Source organism: Biomphalaria glabrata, chromosome 9 (genome assembly GCF_947242115.1).
Source record: "Biomphalaria glabrata chromosome 9, xgBioGlab47.1, whole genome shotgun sequence".
Lineage (NCBI taxonomy): Eukaryota > Metazoa > Mollusca > Gastropoda > Planorbidae > Biomphalaria > Biomphalaria glabrata.
The window spans coordinates 16,213,296-16,234,919 of NC_074719.1; the positions used below are offsets into that span (position 1 = coordinate 16,213,296).

General features: G+C 33.0%; 1 protein-coding gene across 4 annotated transcripts; it reads left to right on the top strand.

Moving 5' to 3' along the window:
- The first annotated feature begins 1,843 nt into the window (after positions 1-1,843).
- Positions 1,844-20,352, top strand: LOC106072410 (uncharacterized). Of its 4 annotated transcripts, none has more exons than XM_013232782.2 (12): positions 1,844-2,198; positions 5,972-6,044; positions 6,209-6,280; positions 6,424-6,469; positions 6,605-6,734; positions 7,645-7,764; positions 9,584-9,716; positions 10,551-10,694; positions 15,440-15,651; positions 15,807-15,963; positions 17,832-17,884; positions 18,044-20,352. In XM_013232782.2, the coding sequence occupies exons 2-12, from the start codon at positions 6,017-6,019 to the stop codon at positions 18,173-18,175; spliced, it is 1,227 nt and encodes a 408-aa protein (XP_013088236.2). In that variant the 5' UTR covers positions 1,844-2,198; positions 5,972-6,016; the 3' UTR covers positions 18,176-20,352. The 4 variants fall into 4 exon arrangements, with proteins under 4 accessions (XP_013088236.2, XP_013088234.2, XP_013088235.2 ...); XM_013232780.2 differs by having other exon boundaries at positions 1,844-2,141; XM_013232781.2 differs by lacking the exon at positions 1,844-2,198 and adding an exon at positions 2,333-2,398.
- The last annotated feature ends 1,272 nt before the right edge of the window (positions 20,353-21,624 follow it).

A 21,624-nucleotide genomic window follows, 5' to 3' on the forward strand; every position in this document is an offset into this window, starting at 1 on the left:
TTCTACTTTGTCAAACCAGTGTATTTTTAGGATATTTCTCAGGCATCTGTTGATGAAGGTCTGTATTTTTTTTTGTTGTGGCTTTAGTTGTTCTCCATTTTTTTATATCAACAAGGGAAATTAATCCTTCAGTATTCACAAATATGGATAGATTTATAGGGTTTTGCCCCATAGATAATTGAACACTTTATTTCTCCCACTCCCATCCTCGGATCAAGTTGAAATTTTTAAAAATTATTTATTGTACCTAAAAAAAAAAACATGAATCGTTTTAAAAATTAAACAATTAGTCAACTAATTATTAGTAATTAATTATTTTGTTTGTTACTGAATCAGGAAAATAACTTCTACATTACTGAGAGATATAATTGTAAGTAAAGAGTTATTTCATTAGATAAGCTTTGTTTGTTTTTTTTAAATGAGTTTTTATTTTCTCGCATGTTACAAAGTTTATATTCACTCACTCTGTCAGTCTTATTGAAATATTTTGCACAATATTTCCCCTACTTTCCATTCTTGGATGAATCAATGAAAAAAAAAGTTAATAAATTAGTCAGCCTAGTTGTGCTGTTTGCGCACTGGGCTGTCGTTCTGACTTTTCGATAATCCCGAGTTCAAACCTTGACCCCTCCCATCCCCCCTTGTTCTGCAGGAGGTTTGGACTACGAAGTAAATTATCTTCAACTCTGAAGGAACATCTGAAACATGTAAAACATTTTACAAACATTTATTAATAATTTTGTTTTATTTAGAAAAGGGGAGCTAAGTCTTGTTCCAGAGATTAGATCGTTTGCTTCAAATTTTTAACTAATAAAAGCTTCAATTTTAATAAGTACTTGAAATAGTTATCAGACTTCATTATTGAGACTTAAAACATTAAGTTCAATTTCAAACTCAAGCAATTTTTTTGAAAATTTAGCATGTACCTCACCCCACCATACTCGTCCACAAAATGAGTGAACCATAGTCATTGAGCATACTATGAGGTTGAAAGTTATACTAAACAAAAATCAATTAATAACAATATTTTCAATTGCACAAATACATTATTGTTAGCCTAGATTCTAGCTTTATTAAAATTAATTGTATGATTGATAAAAAATAATTGATGCAATGTCACTTAATAGGCCTATAAACTTAAAAAATTTTTTTTTTACAATGCATGTTTCTTGTATGTTTGGATTTTTGCAATTTTTCAACCATTTCTTCTATTTATTCGTCTTTAAATTTTGCATACAAACTCATGCTTGATTACAATATATGAGTCAATAAAAAAAAAAGTAACAATTAGGTAATCAATTAATAACAGAAATTAAGTGTTGGTGACTGTAGATTTGTATAAGTATTTTTTTAAGAAAGAAAAACTTAAGTCACCAAATTCCATGTTGTTGTTTTTTTCAATAAAATAAATTGAACAAAAACAAAACTACAACTGCCAAACTCCATGATCGTAGCCATATGGTTTTAAGGTTCACTTCCTAAGCTCAAAAAAAAAAAAAAAATGTAATAAAAAGAACTAAAGCAAAATTACAATTAATTACCTATTTTCCTTATCAATTTAACTATTTTTTGTTTGTTTGTTTGTTTTTTGGTCACATACATGATATTCTAGCCTTTTAAAATTAGTATTTAACTTTCTCTTGACTATTAAGATGCATATAGATCTAGTTCTAGATTTCATGGTTTGCGTATGTATAGTTAAATCATATATAGCCAGTGAGTTAAATATATATTGAAGAGAATATTTTTGAGTTGGCATCATATAACAGTGAAATTCTTGGAACGTCTCTGTTCGTTTACTTGAGAAGTTTAAAATACTAGATCTAGTCTATCTTGATATTATTCTTTACTTCTGACAGAAGTTCTGTAGTAGAATCTAGATCTATCTATGTCTATATCTATAAAGTAGATCTATATACTATATTCATAATATTGCCTATAACTATATTCTAGATCTAGATAGCTAGACTCTATCTAATAATCTAATCCATGCATATTGAATTGCAGCATAAATTTGATAAATCGTAAAGATCTAGAATAATCTAGATCTAGCCTAATCTAGGCCTACATTACAAATGAAATCAGAAATGTGATTACTGATTACGATGACAATGTGACTGTCTACATTCTAACATTTGCATGTATGATATCATATGATTACAATTAATGAATTATTTTAATTTTGACAATTTTTGCTGGTAATAATAGATTTCTAATAGTTAATTATTAAAAGATCTAGTAATACTAAAACTTAAATACTAGAGTCTAGAGTAAAGACAGACACAGAGTGTGACAGAGTCTTACTTAATTAATTAGATCTAGTTACTAGAGCTAGATATCATATAGATCTAGGATTCTAGGTGAACTAGAGTCTAGGTCTAGACTCTTATGAGTATCAGTGAGTATGAATACCCGTAGGCCTACATAATAAAATCTACTAGATCTAGATTCTAACTATATCTAGATCTAAATAATAAACTATTATTTTTATCACTACTGTCACTAGATCTAGATTATTCTAGATCTAGATTTACAATCTATTTCAGTATTAATATTATTATTATATTTTATATTAATCTGGATGTTCTATAATTTGTTTAATAAAACTATACTCAATATTTGTCTATATATCTATATTAAGTATATTATCATTATAGAAATTAAAAGAAATTTCTATAAATCAAATAAGAGCATAAAACTAAAATGAAACAAAAAGGTTATTTAACCTTGGTAAAGCCAATAATAGAATATGCATCCTCTGTTTGGGACACCTCAAGAAAACATTTACTGGAACAGACACAAAATATAGCAGTGAGATTCATAACTAACGAATATTCACAGCTGACTAGAGTAACTTAGACTTAGACTTAGGTCCTCCCGCGCTGTTCGGCGCATTGGGCGGCAAGCTGTCTCCATAAAGATCTGGCAATGTCTAAAGCCTCCTCCCACCTGGTGTCCACTGTTCTGAGGTCCTCCATGAAGGTGTGTCACCAAGTAATACAAGGACGTCCCTGTTTGCGCTTTCCTCGTTTTGACTTCCATGTTATCGCAACTCTTGGTGTGCGTAATTCATTTTGACGTAGAACATGTCCCGAGTAACATGACTAGAGTAACACCTTTAGTAAAATCACATAATTTAGAAAGTCCTCAGGATAGAAGACTTAAAAGTAAAGTAGCAATTATACATAAAACACTGAACATAATCTCCAAATACAAAAACAAAATCTAATATAATACTCAGAAAGACACAAAGATAAAGGCACATTCTCGTTCTATATGCTAGGACAAATTTGTACAAATGCTCCTTCTTCCCGAGTGCTATTGGAGCATGGAATGGGTTGTCTGAGCCAGCCAGAAAAAACAGTGACTTGGCAGAATTTAAGTCATTGGTTAATATGCATGAGTGAATGCATGATGCATAGGATGTAATCATCCTCTTTCTGGAAGTAACATATGTATAATATAAGAAGATAGGATATAGAAACTATAGTTTAATATAGACTCTAGATCTACTGCTGATCTAGAAAAGTAGAATATAGATATATAATATAGATAGATAATATAAATGTAATGATTCTCACTATTCCAGGCTCTCTGCAACTGCATCACATGACACTACCAATTTAAAGAACATGATTACTCAGGGTCTAAAAAAATTATTGTAACAATTTAATGTCCAATAAATCACAGCCAATTCTATAGAATTGACAACATGCAGCACTGACTGTACAAATGTTCTGCCATAGATATCTGTACTGCCTTATAAACTCTGTACTTTTGTAACTGGAACTCTACTGGCTTCTCCATATCTTGAAGAGATCAGTTCTAAAATCTTTAATTACCTGGAAAGGGATTTGCTTGATTTTTTGAAGTGTTGAGCTCAGATATTTTTTGCAGCTACTATGAATTCATGAAGTATTGGAGATTTAAAAAAAAACAACAGAAAAGCTAGTTAAAATGGATGTGTAGACCATTCACTCAATTTATGTGGTCAAAATTCTTTTTCAGAAAATGCTTCTTGCATATCATATGTCACGTACACAGTATCTATATTTAGCTCGTCAAAGACCTCGGGAAATTCCTTCACGCAGCATCACGCGGAGGGCTACGTGTTCAGAGTGGGTATGATTGGCTATGAAATATTGTTTGTTGTACATTGAGCTGCATTTATTGGTTGGTCTTGCAGAATAGAGTTGTTGATCACGTGATTACGCTCTAGTACCCGGGCAAGATCCAAAATCGCATCAGTCTTGTTTGGAACGTGCTAGTGATAACATGAGTCTTGTTTTGGAACGTGTTAGTGATAACATCAGCTTGTATGGAACGTGAGATAGAGAACATGTACCTTTTGTATTAGGACTCAGTTATAGTATAGTGTAGATCAGTTATTCTATTCAAGTACATTTAACCATTGTAATTATTTGTGAAATAGCTTTTTCAAGTTCTGAATTAAAGTAATTGTTTTAGACGAAGAGAAGTTTCTTCATTGAATACAATAAAATACTTAGATCGTATTGTCAAATAGTAACTCCTAGATCTGGATGATCCTCTTATCAATTGGCAACTTCTGGATGATCATCCTATCAACTAGTAGTTTCTAAATGATCATCTTATCAACTGACAACTTTAGATTCCTCGGCAATCACGATCATTGATGGTGTGATACAGATCAAGATAATCTACAACGTGACATCCATTATAGCATCTTCATAGATCTTGACATCTGACATCCACCAATGATAGATTGTAACGTCAGGCACCAAAGATTGAATGTGATATCATATTTGGTACCCTAAATGGTTTTCTTTCTTCCCCTACATCGATTAATTAATCATAGAATGCTAAAGGTGTGCCAGCTGTCTTAGAATATACTTTTCATGAGTTTTTCCTTCTTTTGGGCTGATGTACTGGGATAAACCAACAATACATAAGAATACCTTCAAACTAAGGTATCAACTTTTCACATGGTGGCTACAAGCAAAAAAGGGTGAGATGTTCAAAATACTATTGAGAATGCTCTTGTCCAATCAAATCAACATATTATTTCAATAGAAAAATAAGTTAAAAACAAGAAAATGTTAGGAGAGTAAACTCAAGATGGCAGACTCACTATACAAGGCAAGAACAATAGATCAATATTTGAATACATTGATCCTTTTTATGTTGAGCTAGAGGACAAGACTCTAAACAGAATTACCAATACTAGAATACATCTACAAGCTGTTAAAATTAATCTTGAAAAAAACTAAAGCCTGGGCAGCGCTTGATTTTTTAAAAATGGTAATGTCTTTGAGACTTTAAAGAATATCAGCTCTTTCATTAAGCCTACATTTCTTACCATATGCATGTCTGTGGCGTAATGTGAAAAAAACTTTCTGAAACTGATGTTAATTAAGAAATATTGGAGATAGATAATGGGACAAAAATGTTTTTCACATGAAATAAACCTGCCTATTGAAAATGAAATCACTTTAAAGTTGTTATAAAATATGTTTGAAATGCTAAAAAGAAAACTTTAAATTTGTAAAGTTCTTTGTATTCTTTTAAATGTTTAATTTATTAACCTTTTTAAAAAATCTGTACGCTTTAATGTATTTTTTGTTGGTGCATTGTTTCATTTATCGTCCGTATAAAACAAAAGTATAATGTAAAGCTATTTTTGTTAAGGAGCTCTTTTGAATTCTAATAAAGAAAGCATATTTAGTTGATGTTAAGTGTTTCTAATTGTAATAACTAATAATAAAATGCAATAAACAAAACATTTTAAAAAAAGAATCTACACTCACTTTTTGTAATAATCAATAAATATAGGTAATTAAATCACTGTAAAATAATTTTTAAAAATAAAAATTTTATTGGGAATATTTGAGAGGAAAGTTAATTGGGGAGCTAACCTCACCAGGCGACACCCACTCTAGTGATGCCACTGGTTTCCATGATTTATTTCTAATTTGTCTATACTTTAATACAGGAAAGGTAAAACTACATGTGAACTGGTACACAAACTGGTGAACAAATGGAAGATAAAACTAATGGTGGCTCAGGTAAGCATCAATCAATAAAGCATTCACTCTTGTTCTATTAATTTAAAAGGTTTTGTCAATATTTTTTTTTTCATTTAAAATGGGTTGTACAATCTACAATCTTTTAATGTACAAAAACCAAAGTCTTAGTAATTATTTTGACACATCTTTCATTTTTGCAATAGGTGATGCACCAAAGAACTATTGGGACAGTAGTAACAAAGAATTGGCCGCACAATGTTTGCAGACAGCTACAGGTGAGGACATAAAATATAAGGTTTGTCTCACTGAATAATTGGAGTGTTGGTCATCACATTTTGGTTCCCATTTTAATTTATTTGTTTTGTTTTTTATTTGCTTAAAAAAACATTCCTGTTAAATTTAAACAATTCAATTTCAGCTGAAATAGACTTTGATAAAAAGAGAATAACTAATGTGAAGGCTGTGTAAGTATAAAAATTCTCTTTCATTTTTTTATTTAGCTTTTATTTAAGTTTTGGTCTTTGTTTTAAGCATTTACATTGCTTTTTTTTTTCCAGTAAGATGTTATTATTTGGATTATAACTTTAAATCATTTTCAGCTATCCAAAAGAGTATGCTGGCACAATCCGTGTGGCTAAATCTAATGATGACATTGAGAATCTCATTATGATGCTGGAGAATATTAGAGATAAGGGGCAACCTAGAGGTCTAATTTTGGACAAAACTAAAGTATGCACAACTCATTTAAATAGTCTAAATCAAAGGAATAAAAGTGATATAAAATAAATGCTTCACAGTTGTTTTACAATTGTGATTGATTATATAGATAGGTGTCACTTGCTTGACAGCAGCAACACATTTTCAATTTATCATATGCAGATCCTATTACCACTACAACGCAACATAACCAACATTCTGTATGGAAGTACTTAACAGCTGAAAAAAAAACAGCACACTAGTTTTCCTTGGCCCAGACTGCAAAAAAAGAGGTCTGGTGGCTGAGTGGTAAAGTGCTTGACTTCTAAACTGAAGGTCCTGGGTTCTAATCCTTGTGAAGACTGTGATTTTTAATTTTGGTATCTTTGGGTGCCTATTAGTCCACCCAGCTCTAATAGGTACCTGAGATAACCTGGGGAAAGTAAAGGTGGTTGGTTGTTGTGCTGGCCACATGACACCCTCGTTAACCATGGGCCACAGAAACAGATGACTTTTACATCATCTGCCCTATGGATTGCAAGGTGTGAAAGGGGAACTTTACTAGACTGCTAAACAAGTCTACAGCTCAACCAGTAAATCTGGTAGTCTTTAAAGAGACACCTTAAGATTTCATATGTTTATAATTTACGAATAAATTGGATTAGTCTGTATAATAGGATATTTCTGTAATTTAATCACACAGATTCATTATGTTTAGGTCAATAATACATATAATGACATGACCGATACAATTGATACAATAACATTTCATATAAGCTTTTTTTTTAAGTATTTTTTTTTTTGTTTGTCTTGTTTGTTACTTCAGATGGTTTTGTCCTTGAAAAGTTTGCTTGTGGATTTTTGTTATTTAATATTTTACATGAAGTCACATTTTATTTTTCAAAGCTGAAGAAATAATGCTGTGTATTAATTATTTCTAAAGGTCTCTGTGGATTCTGGGTTGGTCAGTCAAGAAGGTGGTAAAACTTTGGGATCTGGTATCACATCAAAAATTATTTTAGTTAAAGACAGTCAGCTTGGTGAAATGAGTGCACAAAAAACTGTAAGTACCTTAAGTATTTTAAAATTCTATTAGCATTTTCTGTTAAGTATGTTTATGAGACTGTCATTTAATTATGGTAATGCCTAATTGATTTTTACAATTGGATCATTTCATTCACACAAGTTTTACTGTTTAAAAAAAATATATATTAGTTTCTCTGGGAAGGGGGGGGGAGGGGGCCAGTTGCTGAGTGGTTAAGGGCTTGTCTTTCAAACTTCAAAACTTGGTGAAGACTGATTTTAAATTTATGATTTTTAGGGGTGCCACTGAGTCCACCCAACTCTAATGGATACCTTACTTTAGTTGGGAAAGTAAAGACTGTTTGTCATTGTGATGGCAACGACACCCTGCTCATTAACGCGGCAAAAGAAACAGATGACTTTAACATCATCCATTCTATAGATTGCAATGTCTGAAAGTGGAACTTTTACTTAACTGTATTAATATCTAGATTTTTTCATTCACATAAGAAATATTTTGTTTCAAAAATATATATTATCTTTTTTTTTTTCTGTTCCTACTTGAGATTTTTATTTTTAAGATAATTATTATGTTTAATTTTAATCTTAATGTTAAGACATTTTATAACACCCCCCTTTCCCCCCACCCCCCAAAAAAATCCAACTCTTCACCCCCTCCAACCCCTCAGTTTTATTTCAGCTTTATCCTTCTCAAAGACAATAAAAAAAAAATAGATGCTGGTTATTTTGGCATAGTTTTTAGTAAACATTATTTTTCCTTTAGTTTATATTATTTTATTTATATTATTTTTTAATGATTATCTTCATTTTGATAATGAAGGGATATTTTTTTTGACTGCTTGCTTCTTGGCCTGGCCCACTTGTCAGCAGTGTCATTTATCTTGATATGCATGTGCACTGAGATTCATTTTTGAGATGTCATTGTTAAGGCTTACAACTGCCGCTGTGATTTGATATCAGAGGAATTTTCAGTTTCATTTTAGTCAGGAAGATGATGATTTTTTGGTGTAGTGGTGCTTTGACAGCTTGCTTACCCAAATCCCTACATTCCCCCACTCTATTTGGTCAGCAACTGTATTAGCAGAATACCAAGAGGGCAGTCCTTTCTTTCAAGTTGTCCACAGTTTAGTCTGTATGGATTATTGAATAGAATGGTAGCATTTTACTATCTATTCCAATTTTGTTCCTTCCTGCTCCAACTAAGGCATGTAGCTGCTGTAGGGAATGAGATCAGTTTTGTTTATATTTTTTTCATTGCTTCTCTTGGGTTGGATTTTTCAGTAAGGGTTATACAGTTTGGTTGATCTGGTTGGGTTCACAGTTGATTGGTGTTGTATATAGATATTTGAGGCTTGAGTAAGAGGATCCACCTTTTTTAATAATCTATCTAGTGATTTAAAGTTTTCTGATGGTTTATAAGAAGTATAGTTACTAATAAAAAAAAAAGCCAGTGATCACTAGTAGTTAGCTGATCAGCAACTTTTGTACACTTGAAAACATTGTTAATTATCCAGGTCTGTTGTGTTCTCCAGAATCTTGAGGGAAAATTAGCTATATCACCAGTTTCATTTTTAATGAAGTCTCTGGTTAGTCTATTTCTAAAAATCAATAGTTAGTCTGAGATGAAAGAATGAATGGTGCTAAATATTTGACAAAGTGAAACATTCTTCACTTTCTTTTTCACTAAATGTAGCTCTTCTCATTGTTTTCTTTATAAAGAAAATATTGAATATTATTTTTTTTCCTGCATGCTAATTGAAATGATAAGGATTTTTAAACCTGAAATGTAAATGAATGTAGTCATTGTGTAATGAATGTATCTTCTGATGTAACATTAGATAATGCTGGCTCAGTTCCATGGAGATCAGATTAGAGCTTGGGTTCATCTAGATAATGCAAATTTGGCTCCTAAACTTTATTCTTTTGAGCAAGAAAAAGGACAAGTTATTATGAAGATGGAATTAATGGAAGGTGAGCTTCTAATACATTATAAAATGACTGCCTGATACTTGGGCTAGATTAGTGGTATACCAATTTAATTTCATACATGTGAAAAATAAACTGTGATGCTTTTAAAGATATTTGGATATGTGGCTGGGGGAAGCTAAAGTTCAAACATCTGACTGAAGACTAGGAGCTTATTATTTGAGATTAAGACTCAATTACATTGTGTTTGGGGCATAGAAAATTTTCCCTATTTACCCCTCCCTCAACATATTCACTTAAGAAAGTTTTACACTAGGAAAATCAGGTCATTTTGAAATCGGTATCAATTAAGTAATATATCAATTATGTTATATGGGCAAATGATCAAAATTAAACAATATATGAGGTAATTTAGTCTGAAGTCTGTTACATCAGTTAGTCTGTTAACATGCCGAGAATGAAATAAAGGGAATTAGCTATTTTTGAGTAATTGTGATGGCAGGTTTGATTATCCTTAAGGAAAGGTATAGAAGGCCATGTAAATGTGTCTAGTCTAGTTGCCATTTCCTCCTGATTCCTCCTGGACTTAGCTGTGAGCTGTGTGTACTGTTAGTTATTCAATTGGTCATTAGTCTTGGATAGTGATGGGAACTAAACTAAATTTAAAAAGTTAAACTAATATATAAACTAATATAGTTTAACTAAACTAAAGAAAATTAATTAAACTATAACAAATTTTTTCATAACTTTTTTTTTTTTTTGGGGGGGGGGGGGGGAGGGGGGGGTAATCTAGTTCTAGCTATATTCATCCGACCCTATGTAAAAACAGTTGTAAAAAACAACCCCACTACTTTTATTATTTATGTGTTTTTCCAAAAGGCCAAACCCTGCAATCAATTTTAGATGGTGAACTGCTCCAAAATTCTACTGATGCTGTATCACTATCTATCTGTGTTCTTGATGGTTTACTTGCTGCTTATGAAAGGTTAAGAGAAGGAAATTTTACTCATGGAGATATACATTGTGAGTCGGTTATCTTGATCCACATCTTTAGTGTTAATCTGCTCTTAATGTTGGAAATCTCTCAATAACTTTGCATGGATTATCTCTCTTAAATTTTAAATGTTTATTTGAGAAACTTGGGTGAAGTAGGTAATTTTTTACCAAAACTCTTAATTTCTTGAAAAATCTCGGTAAAAAAAATGGTGATATAACTTAAAAATTAGCCAAATATAATCATAACAGTTAAGTTTGCTTATATTTGTTTTACTATAGAGATTAGATAAAGATGTGTTATGAAATTATATTCTGTATCGGTTATCGTTATTGTGTTTACATGTGCTTGTAACTCGTCCGTGAGAATGTGTTCATGAAATGTGGGTTGTGTAGTCATTCAGTGTATTAAAGCCATACTATACAGACATGGTTATTGACTCTCTTATCTTTATGTTCATAACAATTTAATACACTGAATTCAAAACTGAAGTTGTAAGAATTTCGAAATGGATAGGATATTTCGGCCAGAGAAGTTTGACATCGAGCCCACAGCACCTCAAACAGCAGAACATTGGCAGCACTGGTATGAAACATTTAAAAATTTTATATCAGTAGTATCAGTAGACAATCTTGATACTAAGAAACTACTAATAAACTATATCTCTCCTGCTGTATATCAAATGATACTTGATAAAGAGACATTTGATGAAGCTATCCAGACTCTAAATGGCATCTACATTCAACCAAAGAATGAGATGTTTGCTAGGCACAGGTTAGCTACTTGCAAACAAGAGCAAGTCAAACGATAGACGCCTACATGCAGAAATTAAGAATTCTATCCAAAGATTGCAACTTTAAAGCGGTGACTGCTGAACAACACCGAGAAGAGGCTATTAGAGATTCATTTATCAATGGACTAGTGTCCAACAGCATTCGAAAACGTCTACTTGAAAAGACTGTTTTGAGTTTAAAGGACGCCTTCGAGGAGGCTCGCTTACATGCTTATCAGCACTCATTACAGTATGAATCATCACAGCCGGAAACTAATTGCGCGGCAACTACTCTCACCAATTCTTCGGCCTCACCCTTGCCAAGTGTAACGATTCCTCAAAGTGCAAGCAATTCACACACACATGAAATAATGCATTAGCTAGCAAGTGTTACTTTTGCGGCAGGGCTAAGCATCCCCGCTCTCAATGCCCTGCAAAAGGAAGTGACATGCAATCAGTGCTTCAAAAAGGGTCACTTTCAAAGAGTTTGCAAATCTAGATCTTCAACAGTTTCGGCTATCGCTGCTGTGCAGCCTTTGAATTTAAACAAATCTACAATACCAATTTGCATCAACAACGTGCCATTGAAAGCCCTAGTAGACACTGGGAGCTGTGAAAGCTATATTTCGACGCACATCGCTAAGAAGCACAAATGGCAGACATGTTCCTCAGGCAACAGAATCTTTATGGCTTCCACCCATGTGTCTCGAATCACTCAAGGACATATCTACGCTAACATACGTCTCAAAAATGAACGATACGAGGGAGTTAGACTTTCCGTACTAGACAATTTATGCTCTGACGTAATTCTTGGACTTGACTTTATAAGTTTGCACCAAAACTTGTTTATTCCTTTCGATGGTCAGAAACCATTGTTGTGCCTGAGTACTCTCCAGCCAGTGAAGGTAGAGGCTCCTAGCCTATTTAGTAATCTGTCTGTGGCTACAAGGTCTCGCAGATACTCAGTTCCAGATAGAAAGTTTATAGAGAAGGAAATTCAACAACTAATAAAGGATGAAATTATTGAACCATCTAAATCTCCCTGGCGTGCACAAGTCCTAGTCACACAAATGACAGACATAAGAAAAGAATGGTTGTGGACTACAGCCAAACCATAAACCGGTTCACTCTACTAGACGCCTACCCTATGCCCAGAATTGACGAACTGGCGGAAAAGTTTTCGCAATTTTCTGTATATAGCACTTTAGACCTGAAAAGTGCATACCATCAGATTCCTATAAAAGAAGAGGAAAGGCCGTTCACAGCCTTCAAAGCATGTGGGAAACTGTATCAATTCCGTCGGATTCCGTTTGGCGTTATGAATGGAGTCGCCTGTTTTCAGCGTACGATTGACAAAATCATCGAAGATGAATGACTCACTGACACTTTTGCTTATGTGGACAATGTGACCATCTGCGGTATGGACTCTGAATCACACGACCGAAACTTACAGCGATTTCTCAATAGTGCTCAAAAGTATGGAATCACTCTTAATGAAACAAAAAGTGAAATTACCACTGCTAAAGTGAGACTGTTAGGACACGAGATTTCCAAAGGACTTAAGCCGGATCCTGAGAGATTTCGCCCTCTAAGGGAATTACCCGTACCACTGAACATGCATGAACAGAAATGAGTAGTGGGTCTTCTGGCTTACTACTCACAGTGGATACCTAACTTTTCAACAAAAATTAGCCTGTTAACAAGAAATCAACAATTTCCTGTCTCCGAAGAAGTCAAAAGAAAGAAAGTTTGAAAAATGAGCTTGAAAAAGCCGCCGTGTATACTATTGATCCGAATCGCCCTTTAACCATTGAGACGGATGCTTCTGATATAGCCATTGCAGCTACCCTCAACCAAGATGGCCGGCCCGTTGCTTTCTTCTCTCGCTCATTAACAAAAAGTGAAAGAAAACATTCTTCAGTTGAGAAAGAAGCATATGCCATTGTTGAGTCACTGAGGAAATGGAAACATTTCTTAGTTGGTAAAGTGTTCACACTTGTTGTCTCTTTCATGTATGACAGGTCAAACAAAGGAAAAATTAAAAATGAAAAAATCCAAAGGTGGAAGCTAGAACTCTCGTGATTCCACTATGACGTCATCTATCGCCCTGGCAAGCAGAACACTGTAGCTGATACATTTACCAGAAACTATCTATCTGCCATCACTCGCAATGACCTTAAATTGCTGCACACTTGTCTTTGCCACCCGGGCGTTACTCAACTACGTAAGGACTAAAAATCTTCCATTTTCCTGTGATGACGTCAGAACTGTAATAGAACAATGTCAAGCTTGTGCAGAACTAAAGCCCCGTTTTTTTCGACAGCCGACCGGAGAACTGATTAAAGCAACTCAACCTTTTGAGAGAATTAGTATGGATTTCAAGCGACCTCTCCCTACTGTTTCAAGAAATAGATATCTACTTACCGTTATAGATGAATTCTCTAGATTCCCATTTGCATTTGCATGTCCTGATATGTCTTCCTCTATGGTCGTTAAATGTCTCAATGAACTTTTCGCCCTATTTGGATTTCCAGTGTACGTCCACACTGACAGGGGAACTTCGTTTATGTCTACAGAGGTGCAGCATTTCCTCCATGAGAGAGGAATTGCAACCAGTAGAACGACCCCTTACAGCCCAAGAGGAAACGGACAAATAGAGAAACTTAACGGGACTTTATGGAAAGCCATCACCTTGGCTCTACATTCTAAGGAATTGGACACAGCTAAATGGGAACTAGTACTAAATGATGCTCTGCAGTCCATCCGGTCATTACTATGCACTGCAACTAACAGGACACCACATGAACGACTTCTTGGGTTCAACCGAAGAAGTGGTTCCGGGACATCCCTGCCAACATGGTTGACCAGTCCTGGTCCTGTCCTGCTGAAGAAAAACGTTAGATCATCTAAATATGATCCCATAACAGAGGAAGTTGATTTGGTAACATGCAACCCTCAGTACGCTGTTATCCGAACACCAAACGGTCGAGAGGAAACTGTCTCATTACGAATGTTAGCCCCTAGGGAGGAACAAAAAGTTATAGAAAATGAGAATCAGAGTAGAACAGAGCTTGATATTGGCTGCCCCATCCAAAGCTCACCTCCCAGGAATCAACCTACTGATTCTATCATGCCTGAAGAAACCACCAGCACCACCGAAGACATAGCCAGACCGTCCAAAACTCAAGCAGATGAAACTACACATACCTACAATCTTAGAGTAATGAGAACTAGGCCCAACTACAAAGTGTAAAAGCTCATCAGCTTACTAGAGCTCTTACTTTGACATTCAGTTTGTCTCCAAAATGACATTTGTTTATTTTACTACTTTCAGTTGGTTTTGTTGACTTGACTTTAATGTGATATTTGATCTATCATGATATATTTTAATAAGCTATTTGATTTACCATGTGATATCAACATGTTACATTATGTCATGCTATTCTACATTGTCGCTTATTATTATTATTCTACACTTACTTATATCAACATGTTACATTATGTCATGCCATTCTACATTTTTTGTTTACTTGAATCTCTATTATTATTCTACGCTTACTTAATTCTTTCATTGTTTATAATACTAGTTAGCTTTATTTGAACCGGGGGTGAATGTTATGAAATTATATTCTGTATCGGTTATCGTTCTTGTGTTTACATGTGCTTGTAACTTGTCCGTGAGAATGTGTTCACGGAATGTGGGTTGTGTAGTCACTCAGTGTATTAAAGCCATACTATACAGACATGGTTATTGACTCTCTTATTTTTATGTTCATAACAAGATGATTTGTATAATACCTGTTCAAATGGAGCTTTAAATTATTAGTTATTATTATTAGTTTTTTATTGCTGCTTACATTTTTGTTAAATCAATTAATTTTAGTCACTTATTCAAATACTAATTAAAGCATTGACATATTTTTGTATTCAGTGAAAATTAGGTATAACTAGGATGAACTGATAATTTAATTATGCTCCAAAATGTACTTTATTTATCAACAGCTGGGAATGTGATGATGGAACCTGAGATTAAAATTAAGCTGTTTGACTTTGACATGGCCAGAAAACTTCTGCAAGATCCCACCACTAACATTATAAGAATAAAAAATGATTTGCTGGAAATCATTCGAATATTTTGTGCTTTGTACTCTGGGTATGATCTTGACAGCAGATACAAAGCTGAAAACATTTTGAAAGCAAAGAATGTCAAAGAGGTGCAGATATTGTTTATACTTTGTTTATTTTTTTAAGTTCATTTAATTTTAACTACACGATGAAAGTTTAGGTCTAAGAATTTTCAGCATATTACACATTTAGTTTACATTGTGACATTTGGATCATAATTTGACATTTCATATTTTCTTGGCAGTTAAATGAAATGCTGAGATCTGATCTATCTGAAACTCAACGCCAAGAACTGTTTAAGATCCTGACTATGTTGATTGACTGTGTTTCTGATCCCAGGCAAGAAGGCTATGGGGATACTTATGAAGTGTCTAAATACCTTAGAGAAAAATATGATATCGGTAAAATTTTTTAATCAAAACTTATACACTTGTAAAAGCTATATATATAGCTCCTCCTTCGTCGTCGAAGATGAGCACATTTCTCATTTCCTATGGACTCGAAGACGGCTGTAAAGTTCAATCCTCGCTTTAAAAATCCGGCCACATATGTGGCATGGTTGGGTTAGATCAGTTACAGATAGATCTGCTTCTTCTCTCAGCTTTCTGTTGGTTCAGTGCTCTTTTGCCCTGGCCACTCTTCTTGCTTCAAATCTTGAGACTCTAAGACTCACAGCTTCACGCCATGAGGAGTGATCGAGAGCTAGTGCTTCCCAGCCGTGTATGTTGATATCGCATTCCTTGAAGGAGCTTTTGTAAAAGCTATTTTTAATTAAGTGTTTCACGATATATTTTATGATTATCTGATTGCCAACTTTCAATAAATTTACACATTAATGTTAACACCACCAGACTGGCATACATATTTCTTCTGTAGTTTTCAAAATGGAGCTATCCCCTGTTATTATTTTCAGTACTTACTTATTTCATGAAGAGAATGAGTTAAAATATAAAACTAACCAATGAATTGTAATTAAACCACTTTTTTTAGCTTTGCAAATGGCTGCCCCCATATGTTTACAGTGAATAGGTGTGGTTTTACATGAACATTTAAAAAAATGTTTTTCATAAACATTAACCAGGTACTTTAAGGGGATTAACTACCTCGAAATCTCTGGTTTTTAAGTTTTCAAAATTTGAGGCTCTTTTATGAATTTAAATGATGTATTTTATCATAAAAACACAAAATATGCATTCAAAAAGTTTTTTTATGAATTTAAACAGATTTTTTTTTTACAGGGGGGGTTGAGGGGTCACTCCATTTTTTTAGGAATTAGCTTTTGAATTAAAAATAACCACTATTGCCACAAGTCTCAAATTTGGTATGTTGATAGGCACACTATCTCCTTACAGTATGACAGATAAATCTGAAAAATATTTTTTTTTATATTTTCCCCTCTTACATGGACATTTTCAACCATTGTAACCAAATAAAATGTCTTACTATTTCCTGTAAACATCTCATAACATTTGCTTCTGTCATCCTATGCTAATACCATGTATGCCAAATTTGAGAAAAATGATTCCTTAACACCCGTACCCGTGAAAAATTGACAAAACTAAAGTTTCAGTGAATGAAACAAACAAGATATGTATGTAAGATATTTTATTTAGTTCATTCTACATTTAGGAATAGAAGCAAACATAAAATTCATTAAAATATTGTTAAATTTATTATAGATGGCTTTCCCACACATACCCCTACCCCTCTGGCACACACACACACAAATTTGACAGAGACATATTTAATTTTCCTTTTAATGTAAACCACAAAATTAACTAGAATAGGAGGGTGTAAGCTTGTGATAAGTCTAAGGTTGATCAAAATTTTAGTCAATTTAGACTCTTAGGGTCAGATTTTACTATGAGGAATGTTTTTACTTCAAGAGAAAGATCAATTGATAAAAAAACATCTTGATTTTAATTAAATCTAGAGCTTGAAAGATAGTAAGTAATGCTCACCATGGTCCTCAGGCTTGTTTCTGGGGCCAAGGGCTGGTAGGGTTAATGTTTATTATTATGGGAATTGAATATCTTTTTGAATCCATTGTAATAATGGCAAAGTCACTATTATTATTTTCTATAAATCCCAGCTGATAAAATGATTATTATAAATGGAATCCCAGAAATAATTTAATTTACAAAATACTTGCATAATTTTTAGAGTTATTTTGTTGAAGAAAACAATTGTATTATTCCCTTATTGTCTCAACATCTTGAAATAGCAAATTATTCACTAACCTTTTAAGGTGTCGTTTCTTAATTTTCAGATAATTTAAAAAAACAGCTAGCTGTTATATTGTTTGACAAGTTTCAAGTAAAAGTAAGTGAAATTAGGTGTCTAGTTTCAACCTGATTTCCAGGGAATTCAGTTTAAGTTTATTTGTTTTTAAAAGCTAGAGATTAATATGTTTCATGAAGGTAATAAGATTTATATTGTTTAGGAATAGTGTAAACATTGCATTGGCTTTGATTGTTTCAGAATGAAGAAACTAGTGGCATGGAATGTGAAATAGAAAGTTCAAATGTCTGGAATGACCCAGACCTGGATGATTTTGTTAAAAACGTAACCGATGAGGACTTAAAAAGTCTTGGAGTTCTAGTCCTTGAATGAATCTTTTGAATCGTATGGGTAATGCGCAAACATTTTATAATAATTTTCTTTAATGAAGTTGTTCCGGATTCCGCCCAGTCACGTGTGTGTTGTGTTTACATCACACACCCTGCTTAGTTTCAGTTAGTTTATAGTGGGAATGTGAAGCATTTTAAGTCAATATTTAGTGGGTTCAATTTAGTCATTAGTGCTAAACTATAATTTGTTAATAACAGGCGAATCTAGAGATACATTTTTAACAGTTTCAACTAAAACGAATAGTGAAACCTTTGATAAGCGTTGACCTATAATCTGCCATACTTAGATCTAGATTTCTTGATGTTCAATGACTACACTTACAGTTCTTAGCATTCGGGTAACCAATCCTAGAAAAGAAAGTAACACTTTCATCCCCCCTTCCTCTCTGCCCAAAAGTAAACATGCTTGACCTTGAGTAGAACACTAAATGTTGGACAGCAGACCAGTGTGTATTGAATTGGTCAGATAGCTCTAGGGCTAGTCTAGTGTCTAGTCAATATGTCGACTATTGTTTTAAAAGTTGAAAAGACTGCCATGTGTTTTTCCTTGTGCCTAATAGGCTTGAGTTGTTTAGCAAACAAATAACACATCTGATAGTCAGGGATAAATCTAGATCTACTTTCACAGTTACACAGGCCAAATGTGTCTTACCCCGCCCTTTCATTGTTGGTTTCTAAGTAATAAAATGGATCTAGATTTATTTCGTCTATGCATTTTTGAAACTTGAATGTAACATTTTGTATATAGTAACGTAACTTAAAAATGATAGAACGTTTAGGAACATAATAATACATCATGTATCCAACACACATTTTAATAATTCGTAATGTTATCAATGTGCATAATGAATCAGGAATTTGCAAAATATGAAATACATAACGTTAAAAATAGCTTAAGCTTATGAAAACTAATAAAACTAATATGCATATTATCCCATATATATATTTATATATGTATGTATGTATATGTGCGTGTGTGTGTGTGGTTTACACCAAGCCTTTTTTTTTTTTTATCTTGCAAGAACGTTTGTAAAAAACATCTTCTGTATGTGAATGTATTATCTGCAATATGTTGATGCTTGTCGTGGACTATAAATAAAATATCACTGATAATTTAAACCCATCCTTAAACAGTTCTTGGCATTTTATCTAAACATTCGTATAGTTATTTGAACATTCATGAAGTTCGTTGATGTACTCTGTATATTATAAAATGTTTGTAAATGTAAAATCTTGTAAAAATAGAGGAGCAATGGAAATATAGGAAGACAAGGCCATTCTCCTCTTTGTTGTCCAACTGTCACGTGACTTTGGTTAAAGTAGGTCAGGAATCCGGAACAACCTCATTATAATTAAACTTCATTAACTGGTGCTGAGATTATTGTTTCTACATTATTTTTATTAGCCTCATTGTAAGAACATTTCAGTAAACATAAATCTTTTCATCACAGGAATCTCCAGTAAGTCTACTTGCCTGTTAGGGTTGATGTTTTTACATAATGTCCATTTTAGTATACACTAACCAAGCTTGGTTATTGGGGCACATTTTGACAAAAATTGTTCATTACACTAAATAGTCTCTTGATTTCTTCTACTTTGTGCAGCTACTTGCCATTTGTTATTGTTATCATTGAATAGATCTAATATTGCTAGCATTAGTGGTGTGCAAATAGAAACAAATATTTTTTTTAGAATAGTTTACTAAAGAAAGTTTTCTTCACATTGTTAATACTTTTTTGATGTTATTTTCTATATTGTTTTATTGTATTGAGACACATTTTTTGTGTGTTCAAATATTTTTATTATAAATAATTTGCAGTGGTTAGTAATAATCTATGCGAATCTCTTTTTTGAACTATTTAAAAATATCTTGTGCAATCAATTCACATTTTACAGAACTTTTTTGTTTTAAATTGGATCACGCACAACTGGCTTTATTGTTTCAACTTTTGTGTGATATTATCGAATGATTACAAAAAATTTTCATTTTTAATCAAATGTTGTAAGATTAAAAAAAAACATGTTATTCTTTTAACGTATTCAGAATGAATGTATAGGAATTAGTGGTTTCTAAACAGAATATTTTGTTGGTGAATTGTCTTTATGACATAATGGCCTTGTTATGAGCTGCCCAGAAAATAAATCTTCACTGAAACATGAGTGCGACTTTGTTAAGAATATTTTTTTTAACCATCGCAATAAGTTAACCAATTTAAAATGATCTGCCTAAAAGATTGTTTATTTTTTTAACTAAAGTATACATTGACCATGACTTCATTTTCTCATATTAAAAACAGATACAAAAGTTTTTTCATAATGGTGTATTATGTTTTACATATTTTTTTTGTAATGAATGGCTCTAGTATATAAGCTATGACCTATTCAAATGTTTTGGCCTTAACTTTTATTATAACAGTGGTGTAGCTAATCCTTGTTTATATTTCTATGTCCAAAAACAGGGTGCCTTATAGAGTGTTTTAAACAATCTTGTATTTAATGTAGTGAAAATAAATGTCATTTCTACATGGACAATGTGATACATCCTGGTCATTCAAGAGATATGCGTCCTCGAAGGAATTGAACATTTCTTTCTCGCATTCTTCTTTTGTACTGCCATAGTGGTGGAGGTGTTCTACTAATGAGTTCAATGTGTAAAGATTGTCCTTCTGTAATATACACTTTAGTTTAATCCTCATGAGATCAACATCCTAATCCTCTCCACAATACTCCACTATTTCTCTTGATATAAACTCACTCCAGTACCTAGCAGCCCTGTTCAAAACCAGTTTTTCTCCGAAAAAAAAATGATTTTGTGTGTCAAAGGATTTTTTAGTTTCCTATCCAGAAATTCTTTCAAATAGGGTTTAGTGTCTTGTTTTTCTCAAACTGGATTTCTGCAATGAAAAAAAAAATTGTTAAAGTTATTGACCGACTTGAGATAGTTCTAGGACTTGTCTGGAAAGAAATAAAGTGTCGTGTTTAGAACCTTAAAGATACAGGCAAAAGTCTTTTTTAAACATAAGTTAGTTTTTGTTTGTCTGAAAAAGATCACAATCTTAAAGGTTTCGACTTAAATACAGTTCAATGTTTCTCATAGTTCCACACTTACACTGAGTGCAAAGCCATACTTGGGGATAGTATTGCCAATACAACTGAACAGCCTATAGACATTCAATCCATATTAATTATATGTGTAAAGGGCTTGAAAAATGAAACCTACCAGATGTTACATTAACGTTATGTAACAAATAACTAAATGAACCACCGCTCCACTAAGTAGGTGTTTTGATTCCTTGCTTCACCGGTGTGGTAAATGCACAGACCTACTTTTAATTATACTAAGCAAGACTTCAAAACGTGAATATTGTCTGGAATATTAAAATGAATAAGTTTTGTTAAGTCGTTACTATATGTTGTTTTTAATTTCATTTA